Source organism: Myxocyprinus asiaticus, chromosome 4 (genome assembly GCF_019703515.2).
Source record: "Myxocyprinus asiaticus isolate MX2 ecotype Aquarium Trade chromosome 4, UBuf_Myxa_2, whole genome shotgun sequence".
NCBI lineage: Eukaryota > Metazoa > Chordata > Actinopteri > Cypriniformes > Catostomidae > Myxocyprinus > Myxocyprinus asiaticus.
The window spans coordinates 9,157,199-9,174,936 of record NC_059347.1 but is presented as its reverse complement, the minus strand read 5'-3'; the positions used below and the strand labels follow the sequence as shown (position 1 = coordinate 9,174,936).

Here is a 17,738-nt window from a genome sequence, read left to right as displayed (position 1 = left end):
AAAGAATGGAAATCTTATTCAGCTGGGGGCCATTAAGTGTCCATGTTGGGGAGGTGTTCCTTCCCAAGGGGAAGATACCGCGGAGACCACACCCTACCCGAAGGGGAGGTAATTGTGTGGAAATACGTCACATGGTCTTACCGAGCTTGTCGGCAGTGTCGCACGTGGAGAAGTCCCCATAGCGCAAGCGGTACACCCAGTCAGTTGACCCGTACACTTACCTGTTCATACCTGACAATACACGGGATGAAACTGGCTCAACCCGGAGATTGTAGAACCTCGCGAAGGTATCGGGTGTTGCCCAGCCCGCTGCTTTGCAGATGTCTGCTAAAGAGGCACCATTGGTCAGGGCCCAGGAGGCCGCCACACTCCGGGTAGAGTGTGCTTATAGCCCCAAGGGTGCGGCACGTCCTGGGCATGATATGCCAAGGCGATGCCGTCAATGACCCAGTGGGCGATCCTCTGTTTGTAGACAGCGCTCCCTTTCCACTGTCCTCCAAAGCAGACAAAGAGCTGCTCGGATTGTCTAAAGCTCTGTGTGTGGTCCAAATAGATGCGCAAAACGCACACTGGACACAGCAACAACAAGGCTGGGTCTGCCTTCTCCTGGGGCAGCGCTTGCAGGTTCACCACCTGATCCCGGAACGGGGTCGTGGGAACCTTGGGCACATAGCCGGTCGGGGTCTCAGGACCACGTGAGAGTATCCCGGACCGAACTCCAGGCACATGTCGCTGACAGAGAACGCCTGTAGGTCCCCTACCCTCTTGATGGATGTGAGCGCAGTCAGGAGGGCAGTCTTCAAAGAGAGTGCCTTTAGCTCAACTGACTCCAGGGGCTCAAATGGGGCTCCCCGCAGGCCCCGCAGCCTCTCCTGCAGGAAGGAAAGCACTGACCCGACTGCGCATCTCTGGGGGTCTTCGCGTCGGGAAGAACACCACTCAGCGATCAGACGCCACTTCAAGGCATACAGGCACCTCATAGAGGGAGCCTTAGCCTGAGTGATCATGTCTACCACCGCGGGTGGTAGGCCGCTTAGGTCTTCCACGTCCCATCCAAGGGCCAGACATGGAGATTCCAGAGGTCTGGTGGCAGGTGCCAGATGGTGCCCCGTCCCTGAGAAAAAAGGTCCTTCCTCAGGGGAATTCGCCGGGGGGGGTTTGCAAGCATGGTTCGGCCTGCGACTGGGCGACCACACCCGCAGGTGGGAGCCCAGCCGAATCCTCAGCGTCAGACTGGACGAGCCCACTCTCCGATGCTGCGATCGACAGCTCATCCTCTTCGCAAGCCCCGAATGAGACCGAAAACTCGCCCTGAGACGAGCCAGCGGTCTCATTCCAGAACTCGACCAGGGCGAACGAGCGTGCTGGGGAATGGGAGGTTCGTGGGGGGGTTACCCGGCGGAGCGGCTCCCATTGGGGTCCCCAAATCGTCCCCAGTGCTAACCAACACGGCCTCATATCCGTAGGTAGAAGGACCGAGGCGGGGAGCCGCTGGTGTGGCTTTCCCTCTGACGAAAGAAAGCTGCGACCGCAACGTTGCCATGGTCATGTTCTCGCAGTGAGGATATGACCCATCCATGAATGCTGTCTCCGTGTGGGCAGTGCCCAAGCACGTAAGACAGCGATCGTGGCCGTCGGAAGCAGAGAGGTAACGACCGCAACCAGGAATTATACACAAACGGAAAGTCATCTTTAAAAATATGCTCTCCATGAGTGCCAGTCTTTTAGAAGGGAAATATACTCTTTCAGAGGAAGAATATACTCTTTTAGTCTGCTGAAGCACCCAGGGGCATTCTCTGCACTCGACCGGTGTAATGCGCCATAAATCCAACAGCTTCTGTAGAGGTGAATGGATCGGCGGAGGAATTAATCTCGCTGAAATACAAATGCTCGGCTCCGAAGAGAAAATCTGAATGAGTGGTTGCGAGCCAGCTCCTTTTATACCCGTATGTCTGGGGGAGTGGCATGCAAATTCCACTCACCAATTCCCATTGGCCTTTTCTCAAAGATCAGAGGTGTTTGGGGCTCCCAAGAGTGATCCCTAGTGTCAGTACATCGACACAACATCGAGTGAGTGACAGATAGGGAACTATCCCTTTAATGAGTGCAATATAATGCTTTTACATTTAATTGGCCATTATCAAAATAATGCAGATCTTCTTGTTCAAGTTCAGAGTAGTTGCTCTCATACTCTACTGATTAGAGACAGCTCTGTAAAGCTCTTAAATATTTGAGTAAGATCTTTATTCCCATTATGTTCTGTTTAATATGACTTGCCGTTATTCACAAATGTGCACGAGTATGGATTTGGTCGCCTCTTGTTGCACACTTGTGTGAAAATAATTTAAATGTTAAGAAAGCTTACACCTCAACATTTAAAGGTCTAGTTATGGTTCTGTCTACTGATAGACTAACAGATCGGATGATATTTGGACACTTTGTGATTATCGGCCGATAACTGTGCCTGATTGGCTGATTAAACTGTGTGGTCATTCTGCCTAATGTCAGTTCCAAAATACCAGACAGCCTTTTTCAATGGATTGTGCACATTTCCTGTTTTCACATATTTTTAGTGAATGTTTGAATTTAATCAATTTAATTGTATGATATATGTGGGGATTATATCTGCCACCCTGATTATTTACTTTTAAAAGATCCATGTTGCTCGACCACTATTTCTATTGCATTAAATGTTTTATCTAACTTTCTTTCAAAACTAAAGCAACTGTTCAGAGTCTTGAGTCATGACAACTCGTAATAACAGTAGGAGATGTCAAAATTGTAAGAAATTGTAAGAGTTGGCTAGCCTCCTATACATAAACGTACGACTTGTTCTCCCATAGAGAAAAATAAAGAACCAACAAACTATTATATTACGATTTTTCCACATTTTATCCCTTTACCATAAACCTAACCATGATCTTAATATGAAAAACCACAGAAGAAAGAAAACATTGGGGTTTGGAGCGAGACAAAAATATATGGAATGAGTAACCAAATTTAATAGTGTTAGATATGAGGCCAGATAAAACTTGTATTGTATCGATTTGAAATTCTGTTTGTGTAAACTTTGTGTAAAAGTTGTGCCTTTTCGTACAAAGCAAGTTTTATTATGACTCGCCATCTCGAGTTGTCATGGGACTTTGTTGGTCATCACCTTTTTAGGCTTTACTTAAACTTTTAGGGCTTCACGTTTAGTTCCAATAAGTTGCATTTGTAAATAATATGACAAAAGACACTAATGTTCAAAAAATAATTGAATAGTAATAACTTAATTAACAATTCCTGTGCCAAGTTTGTTTATTTTATAATATGTATAACTGCACTGAATAAAAATACTTTCAATTTACATGATTTAATCATGTACATCTTTTCCACATGAATCTATTAAGTTACATCAACATATTTGTTCCTCTTGGTATAGCTCATTAATTCTTTGTCAGAAAACATAATTTGTTCATGTAATTTAACATAATGCAGGGTTCCCACCCATCCTGGAAAACCTGGAATTTTGCAATGCAGTTTTATTTAGGAAAATATGAATATAACCGTTTGTCTGTGTCACTAGCAAGGTTTCTGTTACATGCACAAAAACATAGTAATGATCAGACTCGGAATAGGAGTCAAATACACAAATTTTTATCGTTTTGTCACTGCCGGCAGCTGCGCATTGTGAAACAACATAAACGTTTAAGGGTGCTTACATCCTCGTGATTGATTACAGCAGTGGCCAATCATGTGCTTGGCAATCTCTGTCAAACCGAGGCAGATCACTTGATAGGTTACAGTAGCATGTGCACAATGAGAAGCAGCACTCTAAAAACTTCTCATTCATAAACAAACTGAATGACCTGGTACTGTACCGACCAACTGAATGAGAGGGGAATGTTATTTGTTTACTTCAGCATTGGCATGTGAGTCTGCCTTGTTCATCACAGGGAGAAAATGGTGGAAGAGCTATTGATGCGTAAAAGTGACTGATGTTTATACACGTTGAGGGGCCTTCACATGACTCGTGTCAGCACACACCGAATACACAGTCCATGAAGTGATGCGTCAGCGCAACCTCGGATCCAACTTCACACCAAAGTGTTTTTCACACAAGTTTTTGCCTCACAAATGATGTCTTTGAGAGTACAAAGCTACAATAAATATTTTAAAACTGTCAAAATTTATGAAGAGATATTGAACGTCTCATAATTTATTTTTATAAATGTTAACCTTATCGTTTCTGAGTATCAGAGACCCCAGTTATTGAACTACAGTAATTACATTCACCAAAAAAAAAAAAAAAAAAAACACAAAGATCTAATCATAAACATGTACTCTTCTTACTTTCTGCAATCAAATCAATTGCCAAAACATTTTTATGCAAGTTTTTTATTGTTCACACCTCCTGTTTTCTTAACGGGAGGTGTCTCTGAAATTTAGCATAACATCCAAAACCATGCACAATTAGCACTCATAAACGTGTCATAATTTTGCAGCAGGTGTACATGTGGTCACTGCTCTACGCGGTCTCCATGAGAAAATGTATGCTGTAGGGAGGTTGAACAGGTGAATGAAGCTTACACATAATGATCTGAGAAATAGCCTCACTCTTTGGCTGTACTGTATTTCAGTATCTCATCACTGTCAAAAACATACATGCGTATGTATGCATTCTTCCTGACATGCAGGTGGTGCACAGATGTGAGCAGGTTGGTGGGGCAGCATGCATAACTGCTCATCCAGGTTTTGAACCTGTGGCCCTGAATCCAAATGTTTTGCAAGCTGTGTATGGGACATATCGCCAGCTCTTTGGTGAGATAGAATAGGTTAGTAACAATCTTACCTGTTGATAACTAAAAGCAGCATTTCAGAGATTAACATCCTTTTACAGCACAGATGACAGTTGGACCACTGAATTTTTGTTGTCGTTATTAATTCACACTGGGTTGGTAGCATGGTGATTCAGCCTTAATACATCGGGATGTGAATTTATTTTCAATAATTCAACGATCGGAGTCGGCTTATGACTTACAACATGTAGTATGTGGAAAACACGGAATCTAGTCATAAAAATGGCATTAGCAATAAATCGCAGAATGTCATGGAATATGACATACTGTATTTGGATGAAAATGAACGTTTGAATGTACAATTAATCAGATTAATATTGTGATATGTCCTAGTGTGATAATTGAACTAAAAAGTGTCTGATTTATTTGAATAAATAAATAATCTGCATTTGATGCATGTTTCAAAATGAATGTGTAGAGCTGGCCGCTCATACAATGTGTGTGAGATGACAGAGACAGAGTGCACTCTGAAGTGTGCAGTACATACAGACTATGTATTTAAATCATAGCTTTACTGGGATTAATAATCAGACTGGGCCATGGAGCAAACTGCTTATCTGGAGGTGAGAAACTACCGTCAAAAATACACAGAAACGCCAAAATAAAAGCTCAATTTAAATGGATGCTTGTGTTTTTGCTTAAATATTACACTTTTTGGGCACATAAAATGTCCTGGAAATGTCCTGGAAAATTGTGGCTTGAAAAGTGCGGGAACGCTGATAATGGAATGAAGTTATTTTTAAATGACCCAACTGAGTAGCCTCAACATGACTTTACATTTTTCTCTCTTCACATTACTGATTTATGTTGATTAAGGTTATGCTAGTTAGCTAACTGTTACTTAGCAATTGCATACATTAGCATGCTAAATGCTTAGTAGTAATTGCTCATTGAGTAAAGCAACATAAAGAATGTTGCTTGTGTATCCGTCCTCAGCCTAAGCAGAAGCTCTGCTCTTCAACACAATGGTAACCCAGTGTACAGATTCGGTTCTTAATCTCAAAATAACTACATTTAAACATCAAGTCTCCCCCTTTTCTCATCTTGCTCAAAAAGGCATAAAATAACACTTAATTTCAAAATGTTTACTATCCACATCAAGTCCCAAGCAAAGCATGCTGGGAACTACAAATCTGCTGCCAATGTTGTTGAACATACTTGATTGGTTCAAATTCACCTGACATAATGTAATCTAGTAGAATGCACATTTTAGAGAATTACATTAATCAAAAGCAGAGAAAAACAGTTTAGAAAAGAAACACAATTTTGTTGTGTAGATCATAAATAATATTATTTAGTAAATCGGACAGCCTGCGTTTTCCAGTTTTTTAGTATGCTGTACGGCAGGCAGGTGTGCATATATCAGCTATTTTGCAAAGGCTTCAAATGTAGCTCTTCTAATCAGATTTCAGAGTTTGTATTCTGAATTATGAAATAATCAAAACACTGTATTTAAAATATTTATTTTCTCAGTGGTGCCTTCATGCTCCCACAGCCTGTTTTGGAGCCCTGATTTTTGTCCGTGAGAACAAATATAATCAGTCTGCAGCCATTTACAGACCTTTACAGCTGTAGACATCATTAACGTCCCCTATGGGCAGAAATAAGGTTACATAGAGTGGGAGCAAACAACCAAGTAACAGATCATTGCCACAAACATGAACAATAATCGCACACAAGCTTGCACTTCTTAACAATATAACAATGCCACTCAAATTAACAGTTGGTGAAAGTGTGTTGACCTTACAAACTATTTTTAAGCAATAATGTGGCCACATTTTGCAAGAAGATAAACTCTCCTGAGAGAGAGCTTGTCTGGCTCAGTTCAGTTCTCATGGCATTTATAAATCAACCAGGTTTTACAACACTGTCATTCAACCCGATCGCTCTTATATAAGTGGTTACAAATCTGGGTGATGGGAATCCGCCTCTGATTGGTGCTCTTCGGCTAAATCAGTTTTAGGGGGCAGTGAAGTTGATTGGTGCCCCTCAAAGGGACTGTCTTTTGCTGGGGAGAAGCGGAACTCTTCTGGCACCTGGTCTTCAGGATGCTCTTTTTTATAAAACCCCAGCTCTGCCAAGAGTTTGTTTATCTCAGAGCGAGTCATTTCAGACAATGGAATCCTCTGAAAGGGAAGCGTATGGATTATAAAGACGGGTAATCCATTTAAATTAAAGGCTGGATTCAAAACATCACATTTAGTTTGCAAATGTTCATGCCAGGATGGGGACTATGCTAATAATCTAGTTGAGACTACAGCCAATAATAGTGACCAAGACAAGCAATAATATTAACATTCGCTTTTATGATTGTAGGCCACATTTTCATACCAAAGATTATGTATTAATATTATCCAGGGTATTCTATACACAAGTAGTTTCAGAATGCTAATCCTGGTTTAAAAAGAACTTGCATTTACATTGTTAATTTAAAGTTGCTAAACACTGGCACATTTTACTTACATCTAGCTCTTCATAGTAGTGGTTGAGAAGGACAAGTTCAGGATCTGCCCCAGGAATGTGCTTCATTACCAAGTTGTGGCTGAACAGATGAGCATTAAGGATGGACTCCAAACAACAATAAAAAGAAAACCTTAATATTACTGATTGTGAGTAATGCTTGCCTGAACACACAGTATGTTAAAGGAACAAGTTAACTAAAAAATGTAATTAGTGTCATTATTTATTCTCCCTTTTTGATTAACTAATTCTTAATGTCTTAGAAACTACAGACCTATTTGCTATTCCAATGTAACTGTGTAGAGTACAGTCTAGCTGAGAAATGACTGCAAGGAATAAATGTGGACACACCACTGGATATCAGTTGACAAGGCCTAAACAAAAGGATTATTTTATAATGCGGTAACACTGTGAAAGATTTGCCGTTTAGTAGAATTAAAGAACAGACTTGGGTGTCTTCTGTCCCATTATAGAATGCATAGTAACCTAATCTGCAACGGTAGAAAGAGCTGCTTTAGAAGTACACTGAATTTCCTCCTGGAGGGAAGAGAAGAACCCAATCCTGTTTACCATTCAGGTATTAGTTGTGGTAACTGAAACTTTCAAATGAATCTATGGTATATTTAAGAATAGTATAGTACATACATAGCACGAAGCTTGTCCTCAGCTATTTGCAATGCTGTTTTTTTTATTTTTTTTTATATACATATTGTCACAATAAGTGGCATGGGTTCTGCAGACTTTAAAGGATACTAAAGAGGAATGTCCTGGGTCACAAAGGTCTTGACCTGTTACAGATAAAGAGGATTAAAAAAAAAAAAAAAACAACTTAATGCAATTTAACCTGCTGAATTGATTTGAAGTTTTTCGTTTTCTGCGACAAATTACATTCTCATGTTATAAAATCAAAAACATTGTCAGTAGAATATTTGTATTAATATCACATTGATTATAAACTATGCGTAATAATGGCAGCTTACCTCCCTCAGTCTATTCAGCTGTCATCCACCACAGGTCTGGTGAGGGTGGAGAAATCACAGATATATAAATTAATATTGATTAAAAGTAAAATACACATAGGTATGTGTTATATATATATTTATATATATACATATATATATATATATATATATTTTTTTTACATTTCAATGGATATCACAGCACCCCACCCCCATGCACACACTGTGATTCAATTAAAATAAAATTAAAAAAAATATTTAATAGTATATTATAATATTTATATGAGCAAGAGAGAGGCATAGACATAAGCCTATGATATTGATTATTTATATTTATTTGTATTGTGTGTAATTTTAACAGGTTGATATAACTATATTTGTTTACAAATTTGATATGCTATTGAACATACTAAAATTCTGCCATATATATTGTTTATTTTATTTATTTATTTTCAGCATATTTTCATAGATTTTCTGATTGCAATAAGACCGTTTATGTAGACTTTTATTTTGACATTTGAACTCAATCCCAACTTTTATTTTGACATTCAGGAAGAAACTGATGTATGCGGTACAAAAAAAAAAAAAAAAAAACTACATTTCTGTACAGCAATATGTCATTTAGTAGCCTATGCAATAACCAAAAAGCATAAACAAACAATAAACGTCTCAGAAAATTAACAAATATGTAAGCATAAAAACAATTATGTAAGCTATTATGCATTTATTAATGTTGGACAAGACATATTTACAAAAAAGATTTCCTGAATAGCATTCCTTGCTCCATAGATTACACATTTCATAGTCGACTTAGCATTAAAATACAAATATATATATATATATATATATATATATATATATATATATATATATATATATATATATATATATATATTTCGTTTAGACTTTGGTACTTTTGCCATTTCTATTTTCACTAAACAAATAATTTTTGCTATTCAGGCTAGAGCTTAAACTCCGAGAAGCACCCATGCTCTATCCTACACGTATTTATAGCCAAATTAAGAAGAGAAATAAAACGTTGAGACGATGTCGACAATAAATAAACAGATGGAGATTTGTGTCCTGTCTTAAACCTTTAATCAAGCGCGCATCAGCATAGATTTGTCTGTTAGAAGCTGAATGACAGATTAAACTCGCCTCCACTCTGGCCTTCGCAAGACCCTCCAGTTTTTTCGTGTCCAGTTCATATGATAAGATGAGAGAGGGAAGCAGGGCAGTGAAAATAAGCGTCCACATCCTGCACGAAATGCTGTTCACCACAGCGAGGAGAACACGTCCGGACGCTGCCACGTCAGAGTTTCAGTCTTGCTGCTTTAGGAAGGAAGCGAACGCTATCTAGAGGCAGAGAGACAAATTCACAACTATCATAAAGGGACTTGTGTTTGGTGATGAAACAAGCACAAATTCAGTGCTTGTTTCTGGGTTGGCAGTATCATGTCCTTGTTTTGATGATGAAGCTTGTTATCTACCTAGGAAATGAATAGGCATATTTGGTCAAAAATACTAATGCAGTTATAATAGAATGATTACTGCACACAAGCGTGTGCTGTAGCACCAGATTTAGAATAATCATAGGATAAAATAATAATAATGAAACCCACTTTACATGGTCAACGCATTATTAACATTCTTGCTGATTCTTCAACAGGGGCATTTTAATAACTTGTCATTTTGAAAAAGAAAAGAAAGAAAGAAGACAAAAATTGAAAATTGAGTGATTATGGAATGAAATGTTGGCATGAGTAGTGCAGAATAATCTTTTATTATTATTTCCTTTAAAAATAAGCAATTGAAACTATTTTGTTTTAAAATATGATTAGAAACTTCTTCATATTCTTTCCATTATATTTTTTACCTTGAAAAATACGTTTGAATTTTTGTGTATAAATTAATGATTGAGTATAACATTGTTGTGAAAAATTCAGAATTTCAGAATTAATTCCCTTTCAGTTCATGTTGTAATTTGAATTGAATTGGCCACGCCTCACAGGAAGCTGAATTGGAATTTGAATTGGAATGATAGGAAGTGGAATTTCCTGAATTGCAATTCAAATAAATTCAACACAGTCACATTACACAAGTTCATTAGTCCAAGACACATTTTGTGACAAATAATTGCATTAGCATTTTTGACCAAATATGCCTATTAATTTCCTAGGTAGAATAAAAAACAAATAAATAAAATTATAGACATAAGATTGCTCTCTCTCTCTAATATATATATATATATATATATATAAAAGAGAGAGAGAGCAATCTTATGTCTATAATTTTATTATATATATATATATATATATATATTGCCCTTTTATCATGACACAACTTCACAGACACTGCAGCCATGGTTGCACTTGTTTCACCTAGCAGGTATGATTGTCTTTGGGATTTCAGATTACAGTCTACTTCGTTATGCTTGGGAAATAAATCCTTGTGAAAAAATAAAACAAACGATGAAACCCTGTTCTGTGTCTTTTGCAAATCACCATACTAAGAGTCTGATGGAGAACCTTTTTCTTACTTTGGTTGTTTAGAAAAACATCTAGGTTTTTACTTATTGTTTGTTAACAGATGATACCTACTATAAAACCAATACGTGAATACATTTTTTTTAATGAAACATCAACAACTTTTTTTTACTATACAAAGAACCATAAAGCCGACTCAAGAACTCAATACAGCAAATGGTTCTGGATAAGAAGAAGATTCTACACTAAATCTTGGTGCTGGAGATGCCTCATGTAGGCTCATTAACCACCCCTTTCTCCTATGTGCTCATAAGGGTGTGAAGTTTGACTCCTCTCTGACATTCATCATTCACTTTAAAACAATGTGCATGTCATAATTTCATCTGAGAAATATCATTGAATACATTGAGTTTTGATTTAGTTTTTTGTAAATGCTGTTTTTTTTGGACTGTCCTAAAACTACAGCAAGAGTCCTCACCAGGACAACACACACTCTGGTCACGTGTGAATTTCAGAGTGGAATGTGAGGTCCTCCTGCAGAAGAACTTGAGTGGCACAGGGGCCTCTTCGCCTTACATACACAATACACAATGAATATACAACAATGAACTCTCCTGTGTTTTTAAGCTCTAGCCAAGTAATTCTCACGTCTGGCTCATAGTTCATGTCAAAATCAGAAGAAAAAAATACAAAAATGATATTTTGCATGAAGAAAATTAAACCTACTTTACGGCTATTAAGATTCTTTATGTGACATTATTTTCATGACAATTACCTATGTAATTGCTATGTAAATAATTTCAGAATGCAAAAAAAATAAATAAAAAAATCTTAAAGGTTCTAAAAAAAAAAAATTCTTAATGCAAAATATAATTTCATATTTGGACTTTTAGGGTGAAATATGACCCAAACGTGCTCTTGATAGGCTTTGAGAGATTCACCCAGCCGTAACACTTTCCTCTGTGTACCCAGAGACTTGGAAAATTGGTGACTGCACTTTCTGTTCCTTCAGATTCTGGAACACTCTGCCTGATCATCTCTGAAATACTGAGTTTGGAAGCTAACACTCAAAAAATATTTTAGCCAATTTTTAAGAGTCACACATTTCAATTTCATAACAAAATTCCATCAAATTGAAATGTGTAATGTTTAACAAAATTAAATGAATTAAACTTTAAATATAGATTTTAATTTTATTTGATAAAAGATTACACAATTCAATTTGATGGAATTTTATTATGAAATTGAAATGCGTAAATCTTTCAATAGCTTTTCTCTTCCTTGACTGTGTCATTTCACTTACAGTAGAGAGCATGTCTTTGCAATGAAAAGTTCTTTATAAATTATTAAAATATTCATGCTTTTATGCCATTGGAATACTGTTTGCTATTGTTTTGCAGTGTTAAATGCATCATGTATGATGCATACATTTATTTGCACTTTGAATAATGTGTTTTTTAATGTGTTGAATCTTATGGACTGCACACAGAACTGCTATGAGGCCCTACAAAGGCAGAGCACAGTAACTACAGAAACACAGAAACGCAGAAAAAATGTCTTCAAAGTGTTTTAATTGTCCTGCCAAATGTGGATCATAAAAGAGTTTCACTCTGTTTTCTCTGAATCTGAGCAAAGTTGAGGCAAACCCCTCTTTAACAGGACTAAACATAGTCTAAGAGGCTTGATTTTGGTTATAACTCAGTTTTGACAAAATGTGTACTGGGCTTTGTCTTTGCAGGGCAGTAAACATTGTCTGGTGATCATCTAACTGGCCATTTAGACTGTGCTATGAATAGGTGACAAAACCAACAGATACATGGGCAGAGGATTAAACAGACCAAAAAAAAAAAAAAAAAACTAATAAAAAATACATAAGACCTACATACAGTACAGTACATCAGCATTCTCTTGTGCTGCAGTGAAGAGACGTATTATCTATGTGCAACAGCAGCCGCAGCGCAGAGACTTAAGTCCACTGTGCACCAGAGTGTGAAATGCTTGCTGTAGAAGACACTTTGACCAGTGGCGCTTTCGGCTTACATAACCACTCTCACAAACGCACAAACATTTCATTTTCTTATAATGGCTTGCTGTCCATTGTTATATAGTACACTCTGAAGAACACTATGCCATGTTTTGCTAAAGCTACCAAAACACTTGAGAGATCCAAAAGCAAAAGAAAGCATAACCCAGTATGAATAGATACAGACCATTATAGCTGTAATTAGCAGCTGTGTGGGATGTCTATTGGCCTACATGGTGGTTATCTGGAGCATTGCTCTGATGTGTATTTATTTATTTATTTTTTAATTTACAAGCAAGTATATTAACAATGTGACCATATTCTAGCTGGGTTGTCATTTGATTAAGATCTCATCATTGGTTGGTCTGAAGTGTTGGCTATATCACAATCAATTGAGGAAAGTTCAAAAATTGTTTCCATAAAACCCTAATTTACTATATCCTTCTTTAGTTTAAACTGGTTATTTTTCAGCTATTCTAGATTGTATCATCTGGCTGTAATTGTTGCAGAACATGCAAGTAAAAATCTAAGACTTCGTAGCCATTTTTGGCACTTGTATAAGTATAAGCAATTGCTATTATAATAAAATTATAATTAGGTATATAGGCTATTACTCTTGTGTAATTTTCATGAAACCTGTCAAGAAAATGACCTGGTACTATTTTACCACAAAATCAAAAGAATTTGCATATAGAAAGACTATAGGGTAATAAGAATCATCAATGAAAACAAGGGGAATAGTATAAGAAAAGTTCAGACATAATGAGAACTGGGTGGATAAATGGTCTAAAAAATAAACTCACAATGCAAAATATCTTAAAGAAATATTCCGGGTTCAAAACAAGTTAAGTTCAACTGACAGCATTTGTGGCATAATGTTGATTATCACCAAAATGAATTTCCGCTTCTCCCTCCTTTTCTTTAAAAATAGCTAAAATCTGGGAAGCACTTACAATGGAAGTGACTGGGGCCAATTTTTGAACATTAAAATACACATTGTTTCAAAAGTATAGACACAAGACATAAACAATATACATGTAAACATGATTTTAGTTTGATAAAATCACTTACTAACCTTTTTTATGTGAAGTTATAGCCAGTTTTACAGCTTTGTTGCCATGATGATGTAATGTCAACAAACCCTAAAATGACTGTAAAAATGACAATTTAAACAACTTTACACCTCAAATAATACAAGAGTTTTAACAGAAGAATTAATGCAATTGCTTTTACGAAAATAATCAGCTTCACATTTCTGCCTTTAAACCCTCTAAAAATCGGCCCCATTTACTACCATTGTAAGTACATCACTGTAACCTCCATTTTTGCTATTTATTTATTTATTTATTTATTTTAAGAAAAGGAGGGACAAGTCAAAATTATTTTTGTGGTATCAACATTATGCCACAAATGCTGTCGAATGAGCTTAACTTTTATTGAACCCGGAATATTCCTTTAATGGTCCTAAATGTATGCATCATTTTTTTTTTTTTAAATACAAAATAAAATGTAATAATAATAATAATAATAATAAAATAAAAAACAGGTTTGACAGGTTTCGTGAGAATCACCCATTTGGTCTTCTTTCTTGCATTTACTTCCACACTGAACCGTTTGGTCTGTTTTTTCGACGGTTACTATGAAGGTAAAATAGTGCCTAAATGATTTGCAAGCGCAGTGTAAGATTTGTAAAAGTGTAAATGAAGTTACAAGCTTGACAGAAAAATTTTAATGTGCAGAGTAAGATTTGTGAAAGCATAAATGAAACTGCAAGCGTAAAAATAAATTGCATGTGCACAGAACATTTTGTAAACGTAAATCAAGTTGCAAGTGTAAGAAAAAAATACTAGCAATACTTTAATGCTTTCTTAAGTGTAATTTGTGTGTTGTGAATTTGCAATTTCAAATTAACACAAAGTTAATGTGGACTGTTTTCGCGCTTACACTTTTGGCACTGTTTTTGCACCTAAACATGGCCAAAAACATTGAAAACCTGCAATCAGCGGTATACAAGCACAGAACGGATTTAAAGAACAGCAAAACAGATTCACCACGTAGAATCAGTCTGTATGTGTAAAATAAACTACTGCAAATGTGTAAATGACTTGTGTCTGTGGCATAAATACTTTCCAGAAATAATCCGATATACAATGTTCCGTTTTCCCTTTTGTTGTGCTCACACTTTTGGCATGAATTTCTCTATGAAAAGAGTTTTGCAAGCATTTGAGTTTTGGGAAGGTCTACGTGCTTCTAGTAACCAATCAAATGAGGCTGTCCTTGACCAGTTTACTCTGACCTGATTGGTTTAACAATGTGACAGACAGCTTCTTCTTCATAAGGCTCAGCGTCGTTCCTCTGGGTATCTCTTCTATCTTAAATATTAAACTTAAATATTAATACATACACGCTCTTTTATTGTGATCGTAAAGTCGAGACGAGACCAAACCATTTTGGGGGTGAGGGGTCACGGGTGTCCTCGGTCCTTTAAAATAGTAAATGCAGTAAATGCAATACGTTTCTGAATAAAGGCTTTAAATGCATTAAAGTTTTTTTTAAATGTGACCAAAATTAGGTAATTTTTGGTTTTAAATTATGTTTTTTTAAGTTCACACTGTACAAGACAAACACTGTGTCTGCATTGCAAGCAATTTGCCTATTTCAGTCATCTTTTCTTTCTTTTTTTTTGTGCTGTATCAAAGAAAATATAATTAGAATTTCTTTTAATCACTGATGTATCTGTAAAATGACATGACATACCTGGCTTGCAAAAAAAAAAAAAATAAATAAAAAATACATAAATTGATTTACTGTCCTCAAGTTGTCCTTCATTGTTTTTTCCCCCCCATAGAATCTTAAAACAATCTTTTCTTCAAGAATCCTTACGATGCTCTTTTACATACAAAAATACTTCATATTGATCACTGCTGTCAAGGTCCAAAGAGGGAAATACCATAAAAGTAGTCCATACAACACTAAGCTGTCATATGGACTACTGTTGTGATGTCTTTATACTGAACCTTTAATAACGATTTATAGTATTTGTCCTATTTGAAGCTTGACAGCTCCTGCTCACTTTAAACTTTTATTCTATGGAATAGAGCTGCTTAAAATATCTATTTTTATGTTCCAAGAAAAAGTAACAGCATATTGGTTTTGAAAAACATAAGGTTGAATAAATTAGTGAATAAAAGTAAAAATGTTCCATTTTTAGGTGAACTACTCCTTTAACTGGTGGGTTATTTTTTGAGCACAGACCTGATAAGGACATACTCAAAATAAAATGGTCTCTTTTAAAAGTAGACTCTTAGGAGATGCTGTAAAAAATTCGGAATTAATTAAAGACAAAGAAATTATTTAGAAAATCTTAAATTGATATTAAATTATTACCTAATACTATTTGCACTAAAAATATATGACTCTGTCCTTGTCACAATCTAAAACCTCAGTGGAAGCTTCAAATCACAGCTCTAATATTCTAGTTCTGATCTAGCTCTAGCTAGTTTTATCAATAATTTTCTTAGACAATGTGAATTTTCTGAAGCTTGCCAGATTACCACATTCATTCAATTCCTTAACAATAAAAAAACACATTCGCGATTTATCTTAAGCCTGATATGCTGAAAACGGCATCCGTTAATGCTTTCACATTCGCAGTTATGAATAACATACAAATCACGTACTGTAACATGACATATTTTCAATTCAAAATGGCGAATTTTGCAAAATGGAGAATAGTTTGCACCCTTAGAAATTACTTACGGTTGGTACAACATTTCAATCATAAAACAGTGGTCAAATTTGGCATATTAAGTTAGATACTTACGACATTAACACTCTTAACCTGAACTGCTTGGTGATGCGCGGTGCTGGAATAATCCATGAGGTTCCCGCTTAGCGTCTTAAACTTGAGTCCCGCCTTCATCGATTTGATTGACTATCTCATATGACATTGATGAGCGGTGTTAGACTACTGAGCATGCTAAAAATTAACCTTTTTTAAACCATTATTTTATTCCTGCAACAACTTAATGACAATTATACAGCAGGCATACTGGACTGCAGCAGAACAGCAACAAGGATACAAATTATTGGGGGGCAATTTGGCCATTGTCCGGTTACAGCCCTGGTGTAAGTGTGAAAAAAGAGGAAGAATACAGACCACATTTACTTTGTGTTAATATAAAATTACAGATTCACAACACATGAATTACACTTATGCAAAGCATTAAAATATTGCTAATCATTTTTTCTTACGCTTGCAACTTGATTTACTCCTTTACAAAATGTTCTGTGCGCATGCAAAACAAATTTCGCTTGCAATTTAATTTACGCCTTCACAAATCTCATTCTGAGCATGCAAATCACTTAGGCACTATTTCACCTTCATAAGCTATCCCATGTTTCACTGAAAACCCCTATCGCATGTCGCGTGCTGTGCTGAGAGCCATGGCAACGGCTACAGCGGTATTTCATTTACAGTTAGAAACCGAAGTCTAAAAGCTAAGCTTGCTTAAACCTTGAACCCTTTTGCTGCCTGGCAAGAACTGACATTTCCTTCAGAAGATGCGATTCTAGTTAAGATTTTGATAATAGCGCAGTTTCAGAGGACTATCATGTGACAGGAGCCTTACGTCCGCGGTGATTAAATATGTGACGAAAGCGACGCCAGCGACTCTGTGTCAGTATGAAGCGCGCACAGCAGTGGTGAAGGACATCAGCGACCATTCGCGTCTTGACATTCACATTACTCGCTGCGGTTTCGCACCGAAGCCAATACACTTCTAATAGCGCTGTCTGGGGATGAAATGCACTTGCCTTAAGCGACCTTTTGCCTCCCGTTTTCTCCGTTCAGTCAAGCTCAAGGTCTTTCTCTGTTAATGTAACATAGGAAGAAGACGCACTGATGTGACACATTGGATCTGTACGCGCTTTCACGTGTATCAGCTCCGCCTGTATTGTCGGATACTGT

At 36.8% G+C, this 17,738-nt stretch overlaps 1 protein-coding gene across 1 annotated transcript; it reads right to left on the bottom strand.

Moving 5' to 3' along the window:
* Window positions 1–6,288: 6,288 nt before the first annotated feature.
* selenom (selenoprotein M) lies at window positions 6,289–17,718 on the bottom strand. The gene is made up of 6 exons (XM_051692377.1): window positions 17,581–17,718; window positions 9,419–9,612; window positions 8,282–8,317; window positions 8,055–8,089; window positions 7,305–7,383; window positions 6,289–6,967 (listed from the first exon to the last, which is right to left on the bottom strand). Exons 2-6 carry the CDS (start codon window positions 9,515–9,517, stop codon window positions 6,743–6,745), a joined length of 474 nt encoding a protein of 157 aa, XP_051548337.1. The 5' UTR covers window positions 9,518–9,612; window positions 17,581–17,718; the 3' UTR covers window positions 6,289–6,742.
* Between the last annotated feature and the right edge of the window lie 20 nt (window positions 17,719–17,738).